General features: G+C 53.5%; 1 protein-coding gene across 1 annotated transcript in view; it reads left to right on the top strand.

Annotated features, from left to right (window-relative positions):
• ABTB2 (ankyrin repeat and BTB domain containing 2) overlaps positions 1-27,991 on the top strand; it is a 207,885-nt gene that overhangs the window by 173,645 nt on the left and 6,249 nt on the right. The window contains exons 4-14 of the mRNA XM_032283607.1: positions 12,404-12,556; positions 14,514-14,679; positions 17,885-17,974; positions 18,523-18,624; positions 20,860-20,956; positions 21,398-21,533; positions 23,276-23,505; positions 24,957-25,135; positions 25,648-25,753; positions 25,997-26,099; positions 26,608-26,698. Coding sequence (XP_032139498.1) covers positions 12,404-12,556; positions 14,514-14,679; positions 17,885-17,974; positions 18,523-18,624; positions 20,860-20,956; positions 21,398-21,533; positions 23,276-23,505; positions 24,957-25,135; positions 25,648-25,753; positions 25,997-26,099; positions 26,608-26,698 — 1,453 coding nt within the window. The remainder of the gene's footprint in view (positions 1-12,403; positions 12,557-14,513; positions 14,680-17,884; positions 17,975-18,522; positions 18,625-20,859; positions 20,957-21,397; positions 21,534-23,275; positions 23,506-24,956; positions 25,136-25,647; positions 25,754-25,996; positions 26,100-26,607; positions 26,699-27,991) is intronic.

The raw sequence follows: 27,991 nt of genomic DNA on the forward strand, positions 1-27,991 counted from the left end.
CCTAGCCTCTCAAAGTCTGTTCTGCATTTGTAAAATGCGGACTAATAAGTACATCTCCCTTGCAGGGTGGCTGTTTCAGAGGTCATGTATGCAACATGGCCTCACGCCCACCTGCACACAGCAGACACTCAGTGCATCTCGGCAAGGTGACTTTGCTGCTTGGAAGCCAGTGCCAGTCTTCCCTGCAGCTGCCCTTGGGATGTGGATGCACAAAGCAGGGTCAGGCCCCACCCTCGGAGCTGGTACGTCTCTTTCTCTCTCTCTGGCTGGGCTGGGCTGGAGTGCACCACCCCTCCATGACCCGCATCCCATCAACAGCACAGGTCAAAACACTGCTTGCCAGTCAAGAATTTCACCCTCAGATCAGGGTTCAAGAGTCCTCATGCCTCTATTTCTTCCTAGAAGTTTCTAGAAACTCTTCACCTGACAGTCTGAATGGGTCATCTTTCTGCCTTAAACTCTGAGAGTTGGAGAGAGTGAGTGCTGTGTGATTACACTTAGCTGAATCCAAACAGGATTACCCATCCCAAGGACCTAAACAAAAGTCCCCCATCCCTGGCCTGCAGCCCAGCAGATGGGATAAACCTCAGGGTCCTCCCAGGTCTGCCTTCTTGGGAGAGGCCAATGGGTGGTGGCAGGTGCCCTCAGGAGGGAGGTATGTTTGAACAGGTTGAAGGTCCTCACCTGTCTGGTTTCCATGTGGTGTAAAAGTTCATGGTCTCTGGTGAGCCGCCACAAACACTATGCATGGGAGAAGAAAGCTGGTCCCTGGCACATGGCTGCAGGGATGGGGCGTGGCTGGTAGGCCCGGGAGCTGCTCCCTGGCAAGGTGCAGAGATGCCACTTTCATACCTGCCACTCAGGGTGTGGGAAGCACTGAGGCCCGGGCCTACTGGGCCAGCTGCCTGCCCTTGTGCTGGGGAGTTGTGTCCTGAGAAACGGGGCAGGCGGCCTGGCCCTTGCCAGGCTAGGAGCCCTCCCTGCAGTGTGGGAAAGCATGGAGGGGTGGAGGCCCGCGCGCAGTCTCCACTGGAATCTGTACCAACTCACCCACATGAGATGCTGCCTTGGAACCAGGCCCGGTTCCCAAGGACAGATGGCTGCGTACCCTCCACCGTGGCCCAGACATGGTGACATCTGCAGAACCACAGTGGCCTTTTCCTTTTCCTGGTGACAGCTCCATCCCTACATCTAGCTGCCTTCCCAGAAGCCGCCTTGGCCCTGGGCTTCCCCTAGGAAGTTGTTCCATTTGGAACACTCTCCTGTGAAATGGCTGTCTTTTTACTGGGGAATTTTTTCCTTTTTTTTTTTTTTTTTTTTTTTTTTTTTCTGAAAAGAACTGTTTGCCAACACCCAGGCCAACTGAAGCTTCTGGAAGTGAAAGACTAAGTAGCTCTCCCATTTGTGAGAGTGCTCTGGAGCCCTTCATGAACAGTTCTGGAGGCCGGGTGCGGCCGCTGGTGCCTGTAATCCCAGCATTTTGGGGGGGCTGAGGCGGAAGATCTCTTGAGCTCAGGAGCTCGAGACCAGCCTGCACAACATAGTGAGACCTTGTCTCTACAAAAAAATACTTTTTAAAAGTTACCCAGGCGTGGTGGCTCACGTGGGACGATCACTTAAGCCCAGCAAGCAGGTTGAGGCTGTGGTGTCGCGTGATCACGCCCCTGCACTCCAGCCTGGGCAACAGAGGGAGCCCCCACTATCTTTTTTTGTTTGTTTTCTTAAAAAAATAAAATAAGGCCCAGGCATGGTGGCTCACACCTGTAATTCCAGCACTTTAGGAGGCCGAGGCGGGCAGATCACAAGGTCAAGAGATCAAGACCATCCTGGCCAACATGGTGAAACCCTGTCTCTACTAAAAATACAAAAATTAGCGGGCTGTGGTGGCGGCCGCCTGTAGTCCCAGCTACTGGGGAGGCTGAGGCAGGAGAATCACTTGAACCTGGGAGGCGGAGGTTCCAGTGGGCTGAGATCGCACCACTGCACTCCAGCCTGGGCAACAGAGTGAGACTCCATCTCAAAAATAAATAAATAAATAAAATAAAATGAATAAAATAAAATAAAACACTCCTGGAGTAAGAGCAGCCCTTGAAACCATGTTAGCAGCTGGAGGACTTTGCCTCCAGAAGTGAGAAATGCACCTTGTGTTTATAAATTTAAAAATGGAATTTCTAACGTAGGTTTCTGCACCGAGAGATGAGGAAACATTAGTAAGCAAAAACGTCTCTGCCTTCAGAGATGTTACAGTCCAGAGGAGAGACCGTACAAAGCCATACCAACCAAGTAATTACAAACTGGGCGAGTGATGTAGCGACACTAAGCTAGGGCTGAGTGCTGGAGGGCAGAGGAGACCCGCTTCAGAGGGGGTGAGCAGGAGCACCTCCTCTGCCTGCAGACAGCACGAGCCCGGCAGCAGGCCACCGCGGGCAGTCTCTCTAGCCGAGGCCAGTACGGTGACCATATGTTCCAATTTGCCCGGCCCAGTTCTGGTTTACCCCGGGTAGTCCCAGTGCTGGCACTAGCTACCTTTTTCCCTCTCAAAAGTCATCCAGCTGGGCACAGTTGCTCACTCCTGCCATCCCAGCACTTTAGAACACCAAGGTAGGCAGATGGCTTGAGTCCAGGAGTTCAGGACCAGCCTGGGCAACATGGTGAAACCCTGCTTTACAAAGAAACACAAAAATAATCTGAGTCTGGTGGCACACACCTATAGTCCCAGCTACTTGGGAGGATGAGGCAGGAGAATCACTTGTGCCAAGGAGGTTGAGGCTACAGTGAGCCGTGATTGTGCCACTGCACTCCAGCTTGGGCGACAAAGCGAGACCCTGACTAGAAGGGGGAAAAAAAGTCATACAGTTTCCATGACAAATTATGGTTGTTGTGCCTAACACTCATCATCCTTAAGATGCAGGAGACAGGCCAGCGCCAGGTGATGAATGTGAGTGGCTGCAGAGTGTCCTCTTCAGAAGCCTAGACTCAGGGACACTCCCCAGTTTCATTTCCCAGCTCAGTTCCTTGGCAGGTGCATGACATGGGGCAAGTGACCTCACCTCTCTGGCCCTCAGTTTCCCCATGTATAAAACAGGAATAATAATAGCACCTGCTACATCAGGTGGCTCTGAGGAGGAGATGAGTCACCGGATGTCCGGGCACTGTGGCAGCTGCTTCGTAAACGCTCTGGAAATGTCAGTTGTTTGCATTTTTCTATTATTCCTGGAGGCCCTGATTGTCACACAGCAGACCTCCCATCCCACTGCTAACAGGAACCCTTGGGCTCCCACGGAGACCTGAAGGGTGACCCCTGGGAGGAGACTAGAGAAATCACCCAGAGCTAGTCATGACTTGGTTGGCTCTAAATTTGTGTCCCTATGTGTATCTGGGTAAGCTTCATCTAGTGCCTCTAATCTGTACCAGATGAGTTTTAACAGGAAAAGTGTATTTTCCCCCACAGAGAGCCCAAGGCCCCACCTCAAGTAGAAGTCACCTGGGCATAAGTGGCGATTCTGCGGTGGGGTCAGCTGTGGTTCTGTGGGAGCTTGGCTGCTGGAGGAGATGAGGCTAGGGGGCTGAAGAGGGAACCATGCCCAACTCTGCCTCCAAGCCACGCCAAACTATTCTGGTTTACCCAGCAATTCTAGAAACATAATGAGTCCAAGATGTGCGCTGGACTAGAAATGCTTCTTCTGTGCAGAGAGTGGAATCTGACTTAGTGGGGCAGTGTTGGTTTTATCCTGCCTGGATGTTCTGGCTTGGTTTTAGGCAGCGGTGGCTGTGTGGACATCTCAGGGAAGCGATGGTGAGGGCCTCATTGCCGGCACTGCAGAGCCAGCCCTGACCTTCCCAAAGAAGTCTGTTCATGGAGCCGTCAATTGCTTAGGAAAAGTTTGGCATCTTTGCAAGTTCCTGATGGTGCCACTTGGCACCCCAGCCCCTACCCAGACAAGACAGGGAGGGTGTGGGAGCACTGTGTCTCACGGCCCCATCCATGAAAGGGGTGAGTGCAGGGGGAAATGCCCCCATTCAACCCCAGTGCTTGGCTCTGACTCCCGCTGAAGGTGGGGCAAAGTTAGTGGAAGAATTTAGGGCTGAAGATGGGAACCACTGGAGCCACCCTCTCCATTGATCGTCATTTCTGGCCAGTCCTTTCCTGGACTCCCAGGGTGCCTGCAGGCAGAGTGGGGCATGGCTCAGACGGCAATGAGGAGATCTCTTGGGACCAAGCCTACGGCACAGTGTACCTCCCAGCCCTGGGAGCCGGGCCTGCACCCCAAAGCGTTGTGTGCTCACACCCGCCCTGTCTTTCCCAGAGCTAAGCTTAGGCTTGGTCTCGAGGCCCTTCTTAGCTGGTGGGTGTGTCCAGGGCCTGTCTGAGTCCTCGTGTCTAGCTCCTCCTGGGTGGTGGTAAAGGGCACAAACCTGCTGGCCTCATACGCTTGGCCTGCCAGGATGGGAACAGAGACCCGAGGCTTGTGCCTAGGGCTCGGGTCATGTGGCCTCTGGTTACAGGCCTATGTTCCATCTGCCAACCTGACTCACTCTGAGGCCCCTGCCCACCCCAGGGAAGAACAGAGCCTGCTTTCAGCTGGAAACCGGAGGGGTTTCCTGTTCCATGTTGTTAAGACACTGCTTATAGGACTGTCATCCCAATAAATCATATGCTTGCTGAGTGCAACAAGGTTTATTTATTTAATTTTTCCCAGGCTGCAGGGACCTCTTAAAACCAAGGCCTTGGCCAGGCATGGTGGCTCACGCCTGTAATTCCAGCACTTTGGGAAGCCGAGGCAGGCGGATCATGAGGTCAAGAGATCGAGACTATCCTGGCCAACATGGTGAAACCCCGTCTCTACTAAAAATACAAAAATTAGCCGGGGTGGTGTTGCATGTCTATAATCCCAGCTACTCAGGAGGCTGAGGTAGGAGAATAACTTGAGCCCCGGAGGTAGAGGTTGCAGTGAGCCGAGATTGTGCCACTGCACTCCAACCTGGCGACAGAGCGAGATTCCGTCTCAAAAAAACAAAAACAACAACAACAACAACAAAAACCAAGGCCTTGGGAAGTTTATTCTCTTTCATTTAAAAAAAAAAAATTTTTTTTTTAAATTTTATTCTGTTTTTTTGGATGTGGTCTTGCTCTGTCATCCAGGCTGGAGTGCAGTGGTGTGATACTGGCTCACTGCAACCTCCACCTCTCGCGTTTAAGTGATTCTCCTATCTCAGCCTCCTGAGTAGCTGGGATTGCAGATGCTCACCACCACACCCGGCTAATTTTTTGTATTTTTAGTAGAGACAAGGTTTCACCATGTTAGCCCAGATGGTCTCGATCTCCTGACCTCACGATCCACTCACCTCCCAAAGTGCTGGGATTACTGGCGTGAGCCACTGTGCCCGGCCATTTTTTTAAGGGCGAAAATAGCTTTCTGAGTCCTGGTGCCATTGAGTGGACTTAGGAGACCCTTGGATTGAACAGCCAGGCTCACCTGTGTGATTAACTTAAAGACAGATGTGAGAGATGGTTATGGCACCTGGGTCTAGCATCCCTATTGCAGCCGAACTGGCCACATGACCCTGAGTGAGGCACTGAGCCACACTGCGTTTCCTTTTCCTCCTCTAGCAATGAAAGGAGTTGGTCAGGGAGTTTCCATGCTCCTTGTGTAAAAAGATCCATTTCCATTGGTCTATTTCACGTGCTCCCCTTTATGCATACAAAGACACATGCTAGTGACACTTTTAAGTGGCCCTGTCCCTCTCTGGGATTTGTCTGCATGTCTGTATGTGATGGTATTTAGGTTAGGCCTTTGGGCTGTTTGCAGCACTTGGGGGCAGATCAGGGATTGCTGAACCCTTGAAGTAATTCTCTGCCCACCCACCTTCCCCACCACACATGTTCATGACCCAAGGCCTCTGGGTCTGTGTTCTTTGCTGTTGCCCCTTCCCCTGTGTGAGTTTTTTCACTGCCAAGGCCAAGAGGCTACACTGCCAGAAACAGTTTCCAGCTCACACTCGACATAGTGTTTGCATTTGTTTTCTCTGTTTTATGAGCTGGGATGGAGTGGGTGGTGGGCAGCCTGCTGGCAGGCTTTTGCAGGCTTTACATGTTTATACTTGCTATGGGGGAGGGCAAAGAGTTGGCTGGACTTTCAGAAGGCTGGAGCTGAGGCACTTAATAGAACCAGATTCCTATAGCCCTTTTTGCTATTATATATTTTCTGTTAACAGACACTAAACTAGTAATAATAGTTAACATTTATGGAGAAGTTACCATGTTCCAAATACTGTGCTAAGTTTTTACATACATGCTTCCAGCTGTTTTGTGAGGTGGTCCTATTGTTTATACCCATTTTGCTGATGGAACAGCTGAGACTGGGAGAGGGGAAGTAACTTGCATAGAACCACACAGCTGAACTCATTGGGAATACACTGGATTCCAACCCAGGCCACCTCCGTCAGGAGTCTATGCTCTTGGTCACCATGCAGTAGGTACAGCTACTGTCATATGGAGTCTGTGAAATAAAAGCAAAAGGGCTCTCACAATGGAAGGAGTTAAAAACCACGAACTTTGGCTGTTTCTTCTTTAATAGAAAATATGGCCCACAGAGGAGGATGATTTGCCCAAGGTTACAGAGAGAGTCCAGTTGTGTCAAAGAAACGAGAACTTTGTCCCAGTGAGGGGGCCACAGGGAAGGGTTCTAGAGCCCTCGGATCCCTGGGCCAGGAGCATGCATGCGAGCCATACACTGCTCTAGGGTACACCAGACTGTGCCACCAGGGGCAGAATGTCGGCCCCGTGCCAGGGCTGCCTGCCAGCCCCAAGCAGCGTTGTCCTAGTGATTAGCTGTGGTCTTCCACAGCAGCAATCCTCAAAGTGTGGTCCAGGGACCCCTGAGGTCCCAGAGACTCTTGCCAGGAGTCCACAGGGCCAAAACTATTTTCATAACAAGAAGTTATTTGCCTTTTTATTCTTGTTTTCTCACAAGTATCCGGGGGACTTTTCCAGAAGCCGTGTGACATCATGATGTCATCACTCTGACAGCAAATGGGACATGAGCGTGTGTGTTCATGTGTTTAATCTTTTCTCAGTTTTAGTTTCTGGGACAGCCAATATCTGTAGAATAACACACATAAACAAAAGCTCTTTGAGGTCCTCAGTATTTTTTTTTTTTTTTTTTTTTGAGATGGAGTTTCGCTCTGTCACCCAGGCTGGGGTGCAGTGGCATAATCTACAACCTCTACCTCCTGGGTTCAAGCAATTCTCATGCCTCAGCCTCCTGAGTAGCTGGGACTACAAGTGTGCCCCACTATATCCAGCCAATTTTTGCATTTTTAGTAGAGATGGGTTTTGTCACGTTGGTCAGTCTGGTCTCAAACTCCTGACCTCAAGTGATCCGCCCGCCTTAGCCTTCCAAAGTGCTTGGATTCCAAGTGTGAGCCGCCATGCCCAACCAATTTTTAAGGGTATGTATAGGGTCCTGAAACCAGGGGGAAAAATAGAAAACCACTGAGTTATCAGATCCAGCTAAGGAAAAATTCAGCAGCAGAAAGGCTGAACAAAGGGAGCCTTTTCAGCCCCGACCCAATCTCCTGGGCCTGGCCCTGCAGATATCTGCATTTGGGCATGGAATAGCCAAGCTCAGCCTATGATGGGAAAGGCAAAAGCAGGAAATAAGAACCTCTTTGGGACCTTGAGGAAGGCACACACGCTGGTCATTCTCAGTCTTGCTCCTTCAGGCCCTTACACCCTGGAGTTCTGACATAGCCATGCTGTTGCAGATGGGAGTTTTTAGAGGGGTTTTCCAGAATGGCCAGACATGCATGTCCAGCTCATCTCAGCCTGCCCAGCAGACTCCATGGAATTACCAGGAAGGAAACGGTAGCCTGGAACCTACAGCCCCCATGGGAGGCATGTTCCTGAGAAGGTCCATGAATTTCTTCTCATTTTACCTTCCCATAGATCCCAGGCGGGGGAGGTGGGTGGGCCAAGAAGAAAGGCCTGAAGAGGTCAGTTTGGGGGCTGGCACAGCCTTGTTTATACATGTGGGCACCAGCCATCTCCCCAGAGACAGAGGGCTCATCTAGATTTCTCTATATTGAAAGTATTAATCAGTTTTTAATTCAGGAAGCAGAAAGCATTGTAGGTATTTTGAGCAAGAGATGATTTAATGTAGGGAATTGGGCGTTCACAGAATCATCGGAAGAGCTCATGGAGCAGGGTGTAGGCTGAGCATCCAGGAATGATGAGCTTGCCCATCAGGCGAGCTGCTCCCTCTGAGAGAGCCCCCAGAACTGTGAGTCTGAACAACACCTCTGGAGCTGCAATTCAGGAGTAAAGCTGGAATCAAGAGGCACAGTGGTTCATGCCTGTAATCCCAGCATTTTGGAGAGCCGAGGCTGGCAGATCACTTGAGCTTAGGAGTTCAAGGCCAGCCTGGGCAACATGGTGAAACCCCATCTTTTCTAAAAATATAAAACATTAGCCAGGCATGGTGGTGCACGTCTGTGGTCACAGCTATTTGGGAGGCTGAGGTGGGAGGTTTTTTTAAAATAAAAAAAAATCTTTGCTATTGCTTTCATCATTTCACCATCACTACCACTGCCTCTGAAGCCTCAGGTAGGTGGAAACTGGACTGGAATGTTCTATAGGAAAAGAAGACCTGATGTTTTCATGACCTGGTTTGCTAGCAAAAACAGACAATGTGCACACAAAGATGGCCTCTGCCTCCCATTCACTTGCCAACTCTCATGCAGCATGTCTTAATGACAAAACCTAATTTGCATCCAGAATCCCAGCTGCAAAGGAGTCTGGGAAATGCAGGGGTTTTGTGGGTTTTACTTTTTTGGTTTTTTGTTTTTAAACAGAGTTTTGCTCTTGTTACCCAGATGGGAGTGCAATGGCAAGATCTCAGCTCACTGCAACCTCCTCCTCCCAGGTTCAAGAGATTCCCCTGCTTCAGCCTCCCCAGTAGGTGGGATTACAGACATGCACTACCACGCCTGGCTAATTCTGTATTTTTAGTAGAGACAGGGTTTCTCCATGTTGGTCAGGCTGGTCTCGAACTCCTGACCTCAGATGATCCGCCCACCTCGGACTCCCAAAGTGCCGAGATTACAGGCATGAGCTGCCGTGCCTGTTGGTAAAGGAAAAGCAGTTTTTAACTTTCTACCTCTCCAGCCAAGATGGAAAGCGAGAACTGAAGGAGCCAATCCCAGGTGTACACCCACCAGAATCATCAATACTGCATTTTCCAAGAGCTGCATTCTAAGGAGCATAAAGCAGGGGAATAAGCCAAAATGCCACGTGATTAGACGTCATGATTTCCCGAATTCTCTCTTGGAATTCCCCCTAGTGCAACTAGGAGAGATCTGGTAGCCACACATGGGGCTTTATCTTGGCTGTTGGCCACAATAGGGAAGGATGGCTGGCAAATCCATGGAGTATCTTTTTGTTTACACTTCAGTCTCCAGTGCTGATGGTTTAAATAAAGGCTTTTCCTGCAGTCAGAATGACTGATGTATAGAAGCATGTCTCTAAGCTTGCCTTCCAGCCTTGTAATATAAGAATTGTGGGCCGGGTGCAGTAGCTCGTGCCTGTAATCCCAGCACTCTGGGAGGCCACGATGGACAGATTGCCTGAGCTCAGGAGTTCGGAACCAGCCTGGGCAACACAGTAAAACCCTGTCTCTACTGAAAAAGAAAATACAAAAAATTAGCTGGGCATGGCAGCGTGCACCTGTAGTCCCAGCTACTCAGGAGGCTGAGGCAGGAGAATTGCTTGAACCCAGGGGGCAGAGGTTGCGGTGAGCCAGGATTGCGCCACTGCACTCCAGCCTGGGCGACAGAGTGGGACTCCATCTCAAAAACAAAAAAATGTGAAATCTAAAAATATCTGGGGGGAATTGGACATTTATGTTTAAGAGAACTCTTGTAAATAGAGGGATAATTCATGAATGGATTGTTGTTTCTTCCTAGACCACACAGATTCCCCCATAGAATTGCCCCTACTACTCTAATGAGTCAACACTAGGCTCTTGAAGATTATACACTATTCTTTTCTGGGCAGAAACATGATTTGGTCCATAACTGAAAACCTGCGTACATTATAGTAAGTTACTGATGTTCATCCCTACTTTTAATCACTCAGCAAAACTTTCTTCTAATAATTTTTTTTTTTTTTTTTTTTTTGGAGATGGGGTCTCATTCTGCCAAACAGATCTGGTGCAATCTCGGCTCATTGCAACCTCCACCTCCCAGGTTCGAGCGATTCTCATGCCTCAGCCTCCCAAGTATCTGGGATTAGATTACAGGCATGTGCCACTACACCCGGCTAATTTTTTGTATTTAGTAGAAATGGGGTTTCACCATGTTGACCAGGATGGTTTCAATCTCCTGACTTCATGATTCACCCCACCTCTGCCTCCCAAAGGTCTGGGATTACAGGCGTGAGGCACCTCGCCCAGCTTTTTTTTTTTTTTTTTTTGGAGACAGAGTCTTGCTCTGTCTCCCAGGCTGCAGTGGAGTGGTGCGATCATAGTTTACTGTAGCCTCCAGCTCCTGGGCTCAAGTGATCTTCCTGCCTCAGCCTCTCAAGCAGCTGGGACTATAGGTGTGTGCCACTACACTTGGTTTCAGTGAACATTCTGTGTTTCACATTCAGTACAGCATTCAGTAAATTACATTGCTGTTCAACCCTATTATAAAATAGGCTTTGGGTTAGATAATCTTGCCTAACTGTAGGCTAATATAGGTGTTCTGAGCATGTTTAAGACAGGCTGTTCAGTAGGTGAGGTGTATTAAATGCGTTTCCACTTAGGATATTTTCAACTTACAATGGGTTTATTGGGATGTAAACCCATCCTAAGTCAAGGAGCATTTGATTTTGTTTGCTAATGTTTAAAATAAAAGCATTCTTTGCCCTCGAGGAGAGAAACTTTTGGCACTCAGGAGATGACTTGAGCTTTTGGAGACCTGAGACAGAGGTTCCAAGGGCAGCCCTGGCTGACTCCCTGGAGGTGGCTTTCTTCATAGCTGAGGAGAGTTCTCTGGAAGGAGGCATCTTTTTCCTGGCGGGAGCACTTAGCTGCGTGTCAAGCGGAGAGACTGAAGTGACAGCACAGGCGGGACGCTCCAAGAGCCCTGACGGACTTGGGATGGCTGGAGGCCTGGCCGCCTGCCCCTGGCTGTCTGCCCCCCTCCCTGGCTTAGTTTGAAAGGAAGTACAAGAGTGGCATTGGGAGGGGCTGGGAACAGGCAGGAGCCGGGAGACCGACTTTTGGGCTTTCATCAGAGAGAACAGCATGAGGGAGGAGGCACAGGGCCCCAGGGCTATCTTGCTCCTGTGACTGAGCGGGGAAGAGCTCCGTCCATTCTGGGCAGAGCAGGTGGGTGTCCATGGAGTCATGAAGCCACAGGCTGCCCTCCGGGCTCCTTGGCGGCAGGGAGGTCTTTGGATGGCGAAGTGGTCTGAGGGGCTTCAGGAGCCTTGCCAGAGCTGGCTGAGGACAGAAACGCGTCCCAGATTGGTAGAGACCCGCCTCCCTGGCTGAATCAGAGTTGGTGGCCACGGGCAGGGGTGGGCGTGGCCTGAGCCACAGTCAGGAACCAGCACAGGCTGTGCGTGTGGCGTCCCCTGGTGGCACAGAGTGGGCCTGTGCATGGTGCCCCTGGAGTTTGCAGCTCTGAGCCTGTCCCCACCTCTCCCTCCCCTCCTGGGCTCTTAGTGATACTCCAGCTGCTGGGACCATTCCTCCCTGTGGGACTTGTGGCCGCAACTCTTCTCTGAGCGCCAGCCTGGGGGCAACCCTGGCCTGGCACAGGAATTGGTGTCGGCCCAACTTGGCCTAGGTGCCAGATGAGGAAGGAGTGGTCATTAATGCTGCTCAGCAGCGTGATATGCGTCGTCCCATTTGGCATCGGGACAGCCTGGATGAGGAGGTATCACACACATGCTGTGGATGGAGAAACAGGCTCGGGTGCGCTGGTCAGAGGGGACAGTGACGTGACACTGCTGGTGGCAGCCCTGGGTTTGGACCTGGGTCTGTGAGACTCTTAGCTATGCAGCCTTTCCCCTCTGCAGAGAGGAACACTTGGGGACCCCCAACTGAACTCTTTGGAGGGGACAAGGGTCCCCAGTTCCACACACTGGGAAACCCCCTTCTCTGGGCCACCTGAGGGCCCTCAGGTTCTGCTAATGCCCCATGATGGAAACTCCATCTGTGCATTGCAGGTACAATTAGGGTCTCTGTGAGCAGGAGAAGGTCCCCTGCAAGGGGTGACCAGCCTTGGTGGCCGCCTGTGAGCCTGTGTGTGCTTAAGGGGTCCCTGTTCAGGGAGCAACCCCCCAGGCCTGACCCTCTCTGCTGCCCTGCAGGGACCCGACCCCCATCCTGACCCTCTCTCTACTGCCCCGCAGGCCCTTCATGCTGCTGCCGCCCCTCATGGAATGGATGCGTGTGGCCATCACCTATGCAGAGCACCGCCGCAGCCTCACTGTGGACAGTGGCGACATCCGCCAGGCGGCCCGGCTGCTGCTGCCTGGTCTGGACTGTGAACCTCGGCAGCTCAAGTAGGAACCCAGGAGGAGGGAGGGCCCCTGACATCCATGTCCTGCCCCCAGCGGCTCCCCTGTGTTCCTTCTTCCCTGGGTGGCTGGGAGGGGTCAGAGAGCAGGGGCTGCAGAGCATTCAAGCTGCTCTAAGGGAGTTCTCTGCAAAGGCCAAGCCTGAGTATGGGAACAGATCTACTCTAGACCTTGGCTGCTGTCCAGCAACATCTCCTGCAGCCGCTGGTCTGCTGCATAGAGGAGACACACTGGGATTGGGGCAGGAGACCCACACGTCTGACTCTTTGGGATACTTGGGGGCTGAGGGACAGAAGTGGGCCCGCTCTTTCCTCTGTTCCTGTAATTGACACCACATGGACTCTTCCTGGGTGAAGGAGCTATGAGCCCTTCTTTACGTGCATTATCTTAGTCCTCATGACCAGCGCAGAGAAGAGGTGATCATGCCCATCTTACAGATGAAGAAGCTGAGGGTCAGAGAGGAACAGTAGCTTGCCCACAGATACTCAGCTAGCACTTTTTTGTGTCCAGATTTGAACCCAGGTCCATGTGGCCTCCAACCCTGTGCTCCTAATTTCCTTCCCTAAGTGCCTCTCATAGTAGACCCGTTTGCTGAGGAGCTTTTCTAGAGAAGCTTCCCTGGCCGTCCCTTTTATCTTTTGTGTTTTTGTTTTTGTTTGTTTTTTGAGATGGAGTTTTGTTCTGTTGCCCAGGCTGGAGTGCAATGGTGTGATCTCAGCTCACCGTAACCCTTGCCTCCCGGGTTCAAGTGATTCTCCTGCCTCAGTCTTAGCTGGAATTACGGGTGTATGCCACCATGCCCAGGTGATTTTGTATTTTTAGTAGAAACGGGGTTTCACCATGTTGGCCAGGCTGGTCTTGAACTCCTGACCTCAGGTGATCCACCCGCCTTGGCCTCCCAAAGTGCTGGGATTACAAGCGTGAGCCACCGCACCTGGGCTTACATGTTTTAATCCTTTGCCCAAACCCAGGTTATGGCCTCCTCTGTCTTCATGTGGAAGGCCCAAACCTCATTCTATTACGTGAATTTTCTACACTTTGGCTCAACAAAGGCTCCAGAGCAAAACTGCCTACTGGACATCTGGGATGTGCCCTTTGGAATACAGGTGTTATCTGACTTTCCTTGTAGGTTGGGTTGATTGCAAATGGGAGTCTAGGCCACTCTCTGCCATCTCTTTGGTACTTCTGGGCCTCACCAGGAAGCCTTAAAGGGAGAGAACGTGGAGCCAAATGCTAAAACTTGGCCACGGTGACTGTTTCTAGGCTGAGAGCAGCCTGCTCCATACAAACAGTTTACAGCCAAGTGCTGCGGCACGAGTCCGGGTGGGAGCTGCTTCCTCCTCGGGCAGCCCCATGACATTGTTTTACACGAGTCTTTGTTTCCTGCCACTTGAAGCAGTGAGAGCTTGGAGCACGTCTTTATTTTTTTTATTTATTTTTGAGGTGGCATCTTGCTGTGTTGCCCAGGCTGGAGTGCAGTGGTGCGATCTCAGCTCACTGCAGCCTCCGCCTCCTGGGTGCAATTGATTCTCCTGCCTCAGCCTCCTGAGTAGATGGGATTACAAGCGTGTACCACCACACCTGGCTAATTTTTGTATTTTGAGTAGAGACGGAGTTTCACCATGTTGGCCAGGCTGGTCTTAAACTCCTGACCTTAAGTGATTCGCCCGCCTTTGCCTCCTAAGTGCTGGGATTATGGGTGAGTTACTGTACCTGGCCCCTGGGCACTTTTTAAAACGTATTTATAGAAAAACAGAAATATGTGCTCTTCATGTCACAGAACATAATGGTGACAGTCATTGCTAGTCTGATCATAACACCCTGGTCCTTCTCCCCACCCATCCTCATCCTCACTCCACACGTAAGCCTCACACATCTGTGTCATGTCATTGAAAACTGCTGTCTGCATAGCCACACACACCTTTGGGTCTCTTCTGGGCAGACCTGAACACTGTTTCAGTTCCTTCCGGAGGATGGATGCCCGAGCAGCTACTGAAAAATTCAACCAGGACCTGGGTTTCCGCATGCTCAACTGTGGGAGGACAGACCTCATCAACCAAGCCATCGAGGCCCTGGGGCCGGATGGGGTTAACACTATGGATGACCAGGTATGTCCCTAGAGCTCCACTAGGCCAGGCACGGGGACCAGAGTTGCGAATTCTCAGCTCTCAGCATTGGCGGCCCTGGGTCCTAACCCTGAGACTTGCTCAGTTCTGCTCTTTGAAGAGGGGGGCTACCTCCTGAATCCAGCCCTGCCAGGTCAAGTGGAATGTCAGCTTGGAGACTTCCAGTTTCCCTTGGAAAACCTTTGTGATGTGGCTTCTGCTTCCCTGGCTGGACAGCAGGCCACTGCTCCAGGCAGCGCAAGGCTAGGAATGAGTCCAGGAGAGTGAGCTCCCTCTCCAGCTAGGGACAATCGCTCACCCTGTATTACAGCCTGTTGTGTGCTGACTGCTTGCCCAGGCATAGAAACCCTTGCCCTCGTGGAGCTAATGCTTTAGTGGGGCAGACAGATAATAAGAAACACGGACATGTAAAATGTAGAGTATGCTGACTGAACATGCTGAGGACTGAAATGAAGCATGAAAATGGGTAGGGATGTGGGAGGTGATGTACAGTTTCAGATAGGCTTTGACTTTCGCATCTGTTTTGCTTTTTACTTTTGCTGTGAACAGCTAACATCTAGATAGCATTTACTGTGTTCCAGGCACTGTTCTAAGTGCTTCACATAGATGAACCAATCTCTTGACAGCAGCCCTGTGACGTAGCACTATTCTTTTCCCCATTGTTTCGATGAGGAAATTGAGGGACAGAGAGGTTGCTTTACCTAAGGTCACACAACTAGTAAGGGGCAGAGCTGGGTGGAGAATCTGAGAGCCGGACCCAGCCTCTCAACCGCTATGGAATATCCTGTGTGTTTGACACTGCACTGAGAGCACTCACTGTGTGCAGAGGGGCCCTGTGGGGTTTGGAAGGCCACGCAGAGCGGGGGGAGTTAAATGACAGTGGCAAGTTAAGGCAGCATTCTCAGATGAGGTGACGGTGCAGTGCAGCCTGTGATGAAGCTCCAGGCAGACCATGAGGCCAGGGTGGCCTCTGACGGATGGGACGAGCTGCCAGGGGAGGGTTCCTGCTGGAGGCAGTTGAGCCAAGCCTGGGGGAGGGCAGGATGGGGATGGCGCAGACAGGAGTGAGGAAGGCATTCCAGGGAAAGGGATGTAAAGAACGTGGGGTGGGGCAGTCAGGGTGTGTACCCGGGCCAGGGGCTGGGGAAGGACCACAGGCCCAGCGCTGGGCTTCTGGAGGGCAGCGGCAGGTGGCAGGCTGCTGTGGGGTCTCGTGGGGGCCTCTCCATCGACACAAGTTCCAGGGCTCTGTGGGAGCTTTCATCCTGGTGGAGTCTTCCTTCTTCAGCAGCACAGTGTGGAAGCCTGTGGACTTTAGCTTCAGCCAGACCTAGGATTTACTGGCCATGTAAGAGCTGTAGCTTTTGTTTTTTTTTTTTTTTTTTGGATTTTTTTTTTGTGTCTCACTCTGTCACCCAGGCCGGAGTGCAGTGGTGTGATCTCACCTCACTGCCACCTCTGCCTCCCCGGTTCAAGCAATTCTCCTGCCTCAGCCTCCTGAGTAGCTGGGATTACAGGTGTGCGCCACCATGCCCGGCTAATTTTTTTGTATTTTTAGTAGAGACAGGATTTCACCATATTGGCCAGTCTGGTCTCAATATCCTGACCTTGTGATCCGCCTACCTGGGCCTCCCAAAGTGCTGCGATTACAGGTGTGAGCCACCACACTCGGCCGAGCTGTAGCATCTTGAACAAGTTACTCTGCCTCCCTGAGGCACCTCAGTTTCCTCCCCTGTAAGATAGAGGATGGCAGCACCTGCCACATAGGGTTAGGGGAAATCCTGCATCCAGTATGGAGTTGGCGCTCAGTAAATGTTCATTCCAGTTTTGGTTGCCAATATGATGATTATTTTAGTTGTATGGTTGTCAATATGATGCTGATTCCTGAAATCTGCAAGCCAGCCTGGTTTTATTTGGCCTCTTTATATGCCCGGAGTGCGTGGGGACAGGGACCCGGGAAAAAGCAGTGTCTCCTCACAGGGCTCATCACTTGGTCTAAACTCCAAATTGTGTACAGATGTGTGGAAAAAAAGTAAGTCAAGCCTGTCCACAGGGAGATGAAACAAAGCCAAATTTTTATTCTGTGGTGTTGGCCTTCGTCTAAGTGCTCAGTCCTGTTTGTTCCCGAAACCTTAGTATTTACAGGATGATCTGGGGGAGAAAGGTCCTCTCACCCCGTGATTAATCTCAGGCCATTGCTTTATCTCTGGGCACTAGGCAAGGGTTTATAAGGAAAGGAGATCTTGTCTACACACAAATATCCTAATAAATAACATCACGGGGCACCGGGTAAACACCCACTGGGACCCAGCCACGGAATAAACAGCTCGCACGGCCTTTGCTGTTGCCAGCCACAGAGCAGGATTTCCAGCCAGGGTGGCGGCCCGCCACCTGCCCACCTAACCCAGGGAGACAGCGGGACACAGCTTGCTGGAACGCTCTGGACTGCTCAGGAGCACAAAACGCTGAAGTCAAACACCTCCTCTACTGTCTCATGAGACATCGCAAAGCACGGGCTTCACAGCTTATGGAGGCCTGGGTCCTGCCCCACGTTCAACCTCTCACTAGTTGTGTGACTTTGGGCAGTTAATTCCCCTTCTCTGCTCCTCAGCTGTAAAATGGGGAGAACGGGATATGATGATGGAGGGAGAGGCTGCATGTTAATCACGGGCACGGTGATTTCCACGCACGGGCCTGGGATGGCGACTATGAGACTCCATGGCACAGTAGCCGTCAGAGTATTGTTGGTATTTTAATTAGGTAGTTCTTAATCAAGGTAAGCTCACTCTGAACTAAGCACTTTATACATATTAATCCACAGTCTGCAACAACCCTTTGAGGGAGATAAGATACTGCTGTCGTTACTCATTTACAGATGAAGAAACTGAGGCACGGAGAGGGCAAATAACTTGTACCAAGTTTACAGCTTCCCATGGCAGAGGAGGCCTTCGCCCCGAGCCTGGCAGCATGGCCTGTGCTGGCCCCCACTCCAGTGTCCTGCAGTGCTCATGGCAGTGCCCCCACTCACCCTCTCTGTGCCCTATCCCCAGCAGCCCAGGAAGCACGAAACCCAGGGGAGCACAGGGTGGTGGGGGCCCGATCTGTGGTTTCTGGGGCAGTGGCCTGTGGGTACACAGTGTTGTGTTCCGTTTGCAAAGAGTTTAGCATGTGTGTTTGATTTGCTCAGGGTATGACACCGCTGATGTACGCCTGCGCTGCAGGGGACGAGGCGATGGTCCAGATGTTGATTGATGCTGGGGCAAACCTGGACATCCAGGTGAGGAAGCCCCACAGAGCTGCACGCGGGTCCTAGGCCAGCAGGGATCACCCTGAGGTCTCCAGCAAACACACTGTGTGTGGTGTTTTGGGCAACTGAGTTGATGTGCATCAAAAGACGAGAAAGACAAGATGCACAGAGGCCATCGTTAGCACAGGGGAGTCTTACCGAGTTCTGGGCTTTCTGTCTGAGAGGCAGTGGGCTGAGGCGGAAGTTGAGTGGAGAGACGGGCTGTGACGCTGTTTTTATAGATCTTTCTCCTTTGACCAGCCTAATCTCCAGCCATTCCTTCCATCCCCAAATAATTCTAGCTCTGCCTCCCTCTGAGGCATAACGCACCACCGCGCCCCACCACCGTCTTTTGCCCAGGGAAGACATTGCCAGTTAAACACCCATCCTCTCTTTTCGAGCCTTGTCACTCAGCGCTCCAGGCAGACATTACCAATCGAATGTAGAAAAACACTTGTTGACTCCTGTTCCCCATCCCTGCAGGGTGCTCCCTTCGCTAGGGTGCCCAGGAAACACACATGATTTGTGGTATTTTCCAGGTTCCAAGCAACTCTCCTAGGCACCCTTCCATCCACCCTGACAGCCGGCACTGGACCTCGCTGACATTTGCTGTGCTGCATGGACACATCTCTGTGGTCCAGGTGAGCTCCTGTGGTCCAGGTGAACATCGTGGCCCCAGCCTACCAGGTGGGCTGGGCCCCAAGCACAGCCCCAGCCTCAGCTGAGTGGGCAGGTGCCCTCAATCAGAGATCCCAAAGGCACTTTTTAAGGCCGGCTCACCTGATCGATAAGGCAGCTGCCACCTGAGTTGCCTCAAGGCGAGGGGTTAGTGCAAGGACACGTGGAATTTTAGGAAACAGGACCTGGGTCCAGGCAGCACTAGGGTCCTGTCACACCCTCCTGGAACCTCTGTCTTTCTCGTGTCGGGCACACTGGTGCTGTCCCAGTCCAGCTCAGCTTTCTCACCTCCAGCCATCTTTCCAACCCTTCCCTTTTTTCCTCCCTCGTGAATTCTGCTGCAGGGCTGGCTTTTTGTGATGGGGTCTATGCAATTCTGTCCCCTCCCCAGTTCCTGAGAGAGGACTCAGACTCAGATTGGCACTGCTCACCTGTAGAGCCAAGCCGCAGGTGGCCCACCTCGGCCCAGGTAGCTGTGCTAGCATCGGGACAGGTGGTAGTTCTAGAAGCAGAAGCTGTGGGCAGAGCAGCTCCCCATGCCAACACGCGCCCCAGCCAAATGCACTTACTCCCAGGTCCTCAGATCGCTGGCATGCACAGGGTTTCATGGCATCCCTTCCAGGGAGCTGGTGTGATGCCTTCGCTCCCCACTAGGCTGCAAGGCCTCTGAGGGCGGGGATCATGTCTGGCTGATTCACAGCCCTAGCCTATCCCAAGGACTCCATGAATGGCCATTACTCACTGGCTGCCACATCCTGCCGCCTTTGCCTTATGAGGACTGGAGCAAAATCCCAACCTCAGCTCAGACTGGGCCTGCGGGGCTATGCCCTGGGCTTGCCTGGACTCATGCCCAGTTTTGTCCCAGTGAGCAGGCCCCCACCTCCATGGCCTTGGCACTGGTGCAGAGAATGGTGCCATGGCTGATTTCTGACTGCTGCATCTCCAGTGATGGCTGTCCCACATGCCATACAGTCCGTGGGATTGAGCGATCAGCCCGAACTCCACTCCTGGTATCCAGGCGAATGGCGGGTGGGGCTTGCCTAGGCTGCCATGCATGCTTGGAGGAAGGTTTGGTCTCCAGGAGCCTGGGAGGGCTGGAAGGTTGCTCCCTCCAGAGCAGCCGGGCAGGGTAGGTAGAACAGGAGCTGAAAGTCACCAGTTGGAGTAACGCAGACCCCACCCCTGCCCCAAGGCAGAGCCAGGACCGGCTCATCTGGAACTGCCTGGTATCTGTTAACCCTGCCCCGTCTGTCCCCTGTCAGCGTCAGCCGTTGCTAGCATGGGGAGAGGCCCTCTGCTGTCCTAGACTGGGACTTTCTGCTCCAGCCACACCACCAGCCATCCTGGGGTAGCTGCTGTACCTCTCCCATAAGAAGCTGAAGGGAAGCAGCCCCCTCTTCCCATTCTGTGGATGAGAAAGACTGAGGCTCCGGGAGTTGAAGTACCTGCCAGGGGTTACTCACTGGTCAGTGGCCAGCACTGGCACCCTGCTCCTTCTGACTCCGAACACCTGCTGCCACCCAGAGCCACGGTTTACCCCATAGATCGGGGGCAACATTTTCTTTTTCTTTTTTTTTTGACACGGAGGCTTGCTGTGTCACACAGGCTCGAGTGCAATGGCAAGATCTCTGCTCACCACAACCTCTGCCTCCTGGGTTCAAGCAATTCTCCTGCCTCAGCCTCCAGAGTAGCTGGAATTACAGGCATACACCACCACACCCAGCTAATATATTGTATTTTTAGTAGAGACGGGTTCACCATGTTTGCCAGGCTGCTCTTGAACTCCTGACTTCATGATCCTCCCGCCTCAGCCTCTCAAAGCGCTGGGATTACAGGTGTGAGCCACTGCGCCCAGTCTGAGGGCAACATTTTCTATGCTTCTCATGCACACGAGTTCTCGGAAAGGTGGCCACAGCCAGTTCATGGGAAAGCATTCGAAAGACAGAAAAAGCTCAGAGGTCCTAACAGCTTAGGAGCTTGGTCCTGGGTCACAAGAATGGAGCTGAAGATTCTAGAAACTTTGAGCCCCGAGGATAACCCGGAGTTCTAAAGTTCCAGTTCCTCAGCTGCTGGGGTGAACCGTGTCTTGGTCACAGGCCTGGAGAGAACTAAAGGCCTTGTCCCCCAAAGCACTCTGGCCCTTCCCAGGTGCTCTCTGTCGTGCTGAGCAGTGCCCTCCCCCTCTGTGTCCCTGGCAGTTGTTGCTGGACGCTGGTGCCCATGTGGAGGGCTCAGCAGTGAATGGCAGCGAGGACAGCTACACGGAGACGCCTCTGCAGCTGGCCTCTGCGGCAGGTAGGTACTGCTGCCCGGAGGCTCTGAATGCCCTTCCCTGAATGCCCTCCATCCTGGCCAGGCATGTAGCTGGACGTGCAGGGGTCTCTGTGGCACACACAGACCCTGGGGGGGGGTGGTCCTTGAAACCCCTTCTCTGGGCCACTGGGGGGCTTCCCCTGGCCCCACCCATCAGTTTCTCTTGGGCTCAGAATCCGGCAGGACTCAGCAGGGCAGGGAGGCCCTTCCCTCTGGGGACCCGGAGAGGGGGGCACAGGGGCAGGGCACAGCCAGCCTTCTTCCTCTCCCTGCACTTCATCTGCCAAATGCAGATGAGCATGGGGTTTGCTGATTTATTCCATTGCTCAGAGCTGCAAGAATCCTGCTTTCCGTCCCTTTCACCTCAGCTGCCCTGGCGGCCACCGTCTCAGTGTCCTCCATGCTGCCCGCCTTCCCTTTCAGGAAACTACGAGCTGGTCAGTTTGCTGCTGAGCCGAGGTGCCGACCCGCTTCTCAGCATGCTCGAGGCCCACGGCATGGGCTCCTCCCTCCATGAGGACATGAACTGCTTCAGCCACTCAGCTGCCCACGGCCACAGGTACCTGCCTGGGATTCCTACCCTATGTGATGTGAGGGCGCTGAAATAAGCTCACAGGAGCCTCAGTTCCCCCAATGGGAGCAGAAAAACTAGGCCTGGAGACCTTTCCAAGCCTGTGTGCAAGTAAACCAGAAAGATGAGGGCCTCGAGCCAGCGCCGGTGCCGGAGATGGGGGAGGCCCCGCAGCTGGTTCCTGGCAGAGCTGGGACTGGAGCCTGGGCCTCCCGACACCCAGGGAAGACCGTCCCCTTTCCCAGTGAGACGCCGCTCTGCAGCTGCCACAGCCCATGCAGGACCACACTGCTTCCCACACCTGCTGGTGCTCTACCAGTGCCCAAGTGGCCTTGGGCATCCAGACAGCGTACAGCTCAGCCATGCAGAGGCTCCTGGTGTGAAACTGCACCCTACCCTGGGTGTAGATGGTGGCGTTTGCTTTGTGGGGACCAGGCCTGCCCAGGGGTATGTGGGACAGCAGCAGGCCAAAGTCAGAGGCAGCACAGAGGGGCAGAAGGAGACTAGACAAGAGGTGATTACAGGGCAGAAATGGGGCTGGAAAAGCAGGGCTGGCTGGCAGGACACTGACTTCCAGTTCCCCAACACTGTTCTCGCCACCAGGCTCGTGCTCGGGCTGGGGTCCCCTCCCCTAGAATGCTTTTCTCTCTGACTGTCTCCAACCCACCCTCACGTTCACCCAGCTCAGCAGCGCCGACCCCCCAGGTACCATCTTCCACGTCGCCACCTCTAGGCCTCTCCACCCCCCCCCAGGGCCCGCATCCCCCGGTGGAGACCTTGTCACCATGCGTGGAGACTGCCCGCCTGCTCATCCGCCTGTCACTCTGAGCACAGGACCCTTGGGATGGGCAGGGTGGATAGTTCACCTTCACGTGCCCGGCTCTGTAAACTGCTGAGCTCGCGAGTCCATACGTGAAGAGGAGTCCTTGGGAGGGACCTTGGGTCCTTGGAAGGGCACCTCCAGGCCATGGGTTGGCAGGTATGAGGAGGGTCTGCCAGGTGGCATCGGAGCAGGTCAGCCCCCGGTAATCTTGCAGTCCCACCCATGCTGCATCCATCCCAGAGCCCCAGGCCACAGGAGGTGACAGAATAAGCCTAGGCTTGGAACCAGAACTCCTAGGTCTCTACCCTCACCCAGAGTGGCCTTGAGCAAGATGGATTCGTCGCCTGTGACAGCGATGCATGTGGGCTGTCACGAGGCTAAACGCAGCAATGCAGGGGAGCATCCTCCACGGGGTCTAACATTCTGTGTCTTCATTCATAAATATGAAGAAATTCTACATGACATTCATCTTCAATTCATCCTTATCAACGTGAAGGGACCAAATAAGCACTTACTGGGCTCTTCCTCTGTTTTAGACACTTTTACATGCAGAGTCAGATTTAAAGCCTTACATCAGCCTCATTTTAACACTGGGAAAGTGCAATACTCACATCCTGTAATACAGATACCAAAGCAGTCAGGGCTCAGCCCCAAAGCCTGGGACTTCTCGGCAATGCCAGGATGGTGGAAGGGTGGGTTCCCCTGCACTCTGCCCTGCCTCTCGGTGTATGGGGATTGGTGACCCTGGGAGCCCTGGCCTACCTGCCTGGAGGAGGAAGACCATGACCCTCTGAGCCCTCAGATGCCCCAGAGCAGCCTGTCGGGGCAAGGGAGTGCGGGGAGCAGCTCAGGCGGGCACTGCCTGTGGGACCTCAGCCCTCGCCTTCATTCATCCCTGGGCCCGCAGGAATGTCCTGAGGAAGCTCCTGACGCAGCCGCAGCAGGCGAAAGCAGACGTGCTGTCCCTGGAGGAGATCCTGGCTGAGGGTGTGGAGGAAAGCGACACGTCAAGCCAGGGCAGCGGCAGCGAGGGGCCCGTGCGGCTGAGCCGGACCCGCACCAAGGCCCTGCAAGAGGCCATGTACTACAGCGCCGAGCATGGTTACGTGGACATCACCATGGAGCTGAGGGCGCTGGGTGAGGCCTCGCGGGCATGCACACGCATGTCTGTGCGTGCATACAGACACACACGGTCACTCCCTGTGCTGCTCTCCAGCAGGCCTGAGAGGGCCAGGCCCCGCAGGGGCAGACAAGCTCCAGGGCAGCTGAGCACAGACAGGGTGGAGGCTGGGACGCTCCTGCTGCGGCCAGGTCAGGAGGGGCCCTGGGCCTTAGACAGTGCTCAGCAGTGCCACGTCTTGGGGTCAAGGCCCAGCCCTCTCCCCTCGGGCCCTCCACTCTGCCTGGCTGGAGCTTCGCTGCCCCCTCCCCAGTCACAGCCCAGGGATGTGGAGCACTGTGAGCCTCTGCAGCCTCAGGACTCCACGCTGTGAGGCGGCAGGCCTGGCACTCAGCTAACCTTTCAATCCTTGGGTCTGTGAGTCTGTGGACTTTGGGTGTCCTCCAGGGAGGCCGGTCGGATAGACAGGTCAGATCCTGTGTTAGCCGCGCACCACATCACCTCCCCCAGCCTCAATTCCCGCCTCTCTCTGTGGGTTTGGTGCCAATGATCCTTCTCTAAAAATGGGGTGACATCACCTAAAGTACAAGGCATGGTGGCCACCGTGAGCACTTGGTGGATGATAGCACTGTCATTGTCATCACAGGACCACAAACCCCCAGGGCTGGGCAAAGACAGTAGTGAGTCAGCCGCAATGTTCCTCACTATGAAATGGAGAGGTCACTCCCACCTGCAGTCAGTGACCCAAGGATGCCACCACCACCACACTGCTGTCACTGTGTCGCTGGCGAACGTCATCAGTTCTTTTTTAACCCACAGTGAGGCTGGGGGGTAAGAAGCTATCTCTCTAATTACCAGGGACATGACTAGTTTATGTCATGAACTTCTCACAACAATGCTAAGTTATAGCCCCACTGACACACACTGGGAACTGGTAAACAGTCATTATGCACCTGGGTACGTGCAGTGGCATTCCCGTGAGCTGCAAGACCAGGTGGGTTCCGGGCTTCTGTGCAGGTGTGGAGGCCTGTGTGTCCTTGGGCGCCTGGCATACTCTCTGGCCATCCAAGCCCTCCTGGCCACCCCTCCACAACTGAGACCTCTCTAGCAAATAATTCTTGAGCCCAATAAATAACAAGGCTGCTATGGGTGCTGGGCCAACACTTCAAAATCCCTGGGCTAGGCTAACTTTCAGAGCTTGAGTTCCCTGCATTTGGGCTGGAGCTATTCCTCCATCTCATCTCATGAGAACCTGAAACTCCACTCTGACCTGCCAGCAAAGCTTATCAGAATGAATTAAAGCTTTCATGCCACGGCCATCCTGAGAGGGCCACTCAGGGCACAGGAAGGGGGCAGGCGGGAGGGGACAGGGTGCTCTACAGACAACACTGGGGCGTCCTGGGAGTCTGTGCCAGGAGCGCTTAGCTGCGATGTGTGACTACTGCCTGCTCTTCCCTGCCTGGGCCAGGGGTCCCCTGGAAGCTGCACATCTGGATCGAGTCTCTGAGGACCTCCTTCTCACAGTCACGGTACTCAATGGTGCAAAGCCTCCTGCGGGACTTCAGCTCCATCAAGGAGGAAGAGTACAACGAGGAGCTGGTGACCGAGGGCTTGCAGCTCATGTTTGACATCCTCAAGACCAGCAAGGTGAGTGTGGCCAGTGAGTGACTGGTTCCCAAGCCTACGGCCCAGACCCAGATCACGGGACAGACACACAGATGGACACATGCAGACAGACACAGGGATCTCCCACCCAACACACACACACACAAACACACACACACACACACACACACACACACAGAGGGATCTCCCACCACACACACACACACACACACACACACACACACACACACACGAAACTCCCACCCAACACACACACACCCCCCACACCCGCCCGCCCCCAGCACCCAGACTTAGACTTGCACTGCCTGGCTATAGAGGTCATAGGCCATGGATGCGTCTGGGCTGGAACTTAGCCAAAAAAGCCATTTGGGGAATCACTGATGAAGGAACAGACATTTCTTGCCAAGCCACATCCAGCAGGGACAAAAGAGAGCGGCTGCTCTAATCCTGGCCTGGACTTTTGAAATTGGCCTGACGTATCTGCGTCTGTGAACAGACAGGCAGCTCACAGGCCCTCTCTCCCCTCCCCACAGAACGACTCCGTCATCCAGCAACTGGCTGCCATCTTCACCCACTGCTACGGCAGCAGCCCCATCCCCAGCATCCCAGAGATCCGGAAGACCCTGCCAGCCAGGCTAGGTGAAGGCCCACCCCCTGCACCCTGCACCGCCACACGCCCTCCCCCTCCCTCCTTCCCTTCTCACCCCCTCCCCACTTTGCCATCTTTCTCCATTTCCAGGTGCCAAGGCCCCAGCCTCAGTCACTCTGTTCCTCACCTCTGTGTCCCACTCCCAACCCCTGACACGCATCTCACAGCACACTCAAGCAGCCCCTAGCAGGGGACTCCTTGGCCATATCCCTCAGTCTCCCCCGTTTTCACAGATCCGCACTTTCTGAACAATAAGGAGATGTCAGACGTGACCTTCCTAGTGGAAGGAAAGCTGTTTTATGCACATAAAGTCCTGCTGGTGACAGCTTCTAACAGGTAGGCAGCCTCAGACAACAAACTCCCAGTCCAGGGGCGTGGAAGCAGCTTGTTTCAGGTTTGAGGTGACAGAGAGTGAGGTGCTGGGGCTGTACCCTGACCCCTCTGTCCTTGAGACTGCGGTCACATCGCAGTGGAGCCCCATTTGCCTCATGGTGGGATGAGGCAGGGTGGACAAGGGGTAGCAGGAAAGGGGGGCTCTGAGGTGGCGTTCTTTCTGGCTGAGTTATTACTTTTGATTATTAGAAAACATAAATATTCTGGAAGGAAGAGTCAACATTCTGGCCACAGATGTCAGGTCACTTGTATGGGGGACAGAATCAGGCTCAGCCCAGATGTCTTCCCAGGACGATGTAAAATGGCACTTGCTGAAAATTATTCTAGGAGCACAGCAGTAATTTGTAAAATGCTCCGTCTCCTGGTAGCTGGTCAGGTGACAACGATGCCATTGCACACAGCGGTGGAGAAAAGGTTCAAAACCTGCCTTGCTCTGTCTCCTTTGCTCCAGGTTCAAGACACTAATGACCAATAAATCCGAACAGGATGGGGACAGCAGTAAGACCATTGAGATCAGCGACATGAAGTACCACATTTTTCAGGTGTGTGGGTGTTGGTGCCGTCCTCTTCTCGGAGGGTTGCCCCTCCCCCAGGAGCTCACCTTTGTGGGCGGCTGTGTGTTAGTTGTAATTGTCCACTCTATTCTCAGTGCCTTCTGTATTTCGTGAACCAGTAGAGCATCCAGGTCTCTCTCTCTGCAGAGGTGGCCATCCCGTTGTGGGGTTGCAGCTTCAGAGCCTGTCGCATTGGTCCTGAACTCTAACTGCTGGACAGGTGGTCTGGGCGGACTGCAGACGGACATGCGAGGCCACACAGCTGGGTTATGAGTCCCTTTTATCAGAGTGGGCTCCAGCCAATGGGCATTACTGAGAGCTTGTTGGAAATGCAGAGCCCCAGGCCCCACCCCAGCCCTCCTGCATCTTCACAAGATCCCCAGGCAGCCGCGTGCTCGGTACAGTTTGGGAGGTGCTGGTGGAGGCTGCGTCACTTCTCCCAAACATCAAACCTCAGCCACGCTGGTCAGGCAGAAAAGGCTGTGAGGCACACATCCTGATTGTAGAAGATCAAAGGTCTATCGGGCTCTCAGCTTTGCAGAACATACAAGGTTATGTACTAGAAACTCTAGTCAGGGCAGACAAGGTCCAGAGGAAGAGACCCAGCTGGGATCTCAGCTGATGGATGTGGGGGAGGGGAGGCCAGGGTTCTGGCATAGGTGGTGGTGTCTCCCCTTCCTTCTTTTCCCACCCTTTAATCCAACTCTCTGGAGAATAGGCAGGTGCGTGGGAGTGGGAGGTGGAGTCATACTCAGATCAGTCAGGAGGCAGGTCCTAGAGGGGCTGCAGGGATCACTGGAGACTAGGGAGCGCGCGTGTGGCCACGGGTGACCGCTGCCTGTAAGGGGACGTGTGCGGGCTTGGCCACCTGTGCTTACCGGCCAGGCCAAGGGAGGGCATCTGTCACAAAACAGGCTCAGCAGCCCATTGGCTCCGCCCAGGGTTGCTGGGAGGGCAAATAGGGGACAGGCTTCATGTCCACAGCACACACGTGCCTTCCCCTGGGCTTCTCGCCATGTTCTGACCAATTGTTCTAACCAGCCCCAGGGCATTGGCCTTGCCCCGTGGGTCCCCTGGGTGCAGAACTTTGCCGTATCTGGGGCATCATTTCAGATGGGGCTTCTAGACCTCAGCTTTCTGGGCTTCCCTGGAGGGGCTGGCCTGAAGCCATCAATCTGGGGAAGGGCTCCCTAACAAAGCCTGAACGGTTTCCAGCAACCCCCATATATATCTATATCTATATTTATCTATCTATCTATATCTATGTATATATATATATAT

The sequence above is a fragment of the Sapajus apella genome, unplaced genomic scaffold, assembly GCF_009761245.1.
Source record: "Sapajus apella isolate SASKATOON/1434 unplaced genomic scaffold, GSC_monkey_1.0 scaffold14, whole genome shotgun sequence".
NCBI lineage: Eukaryota > Metazoa > Chordata > Mammalia > Primates > Cebidae > Sapajus > Sapajus apella.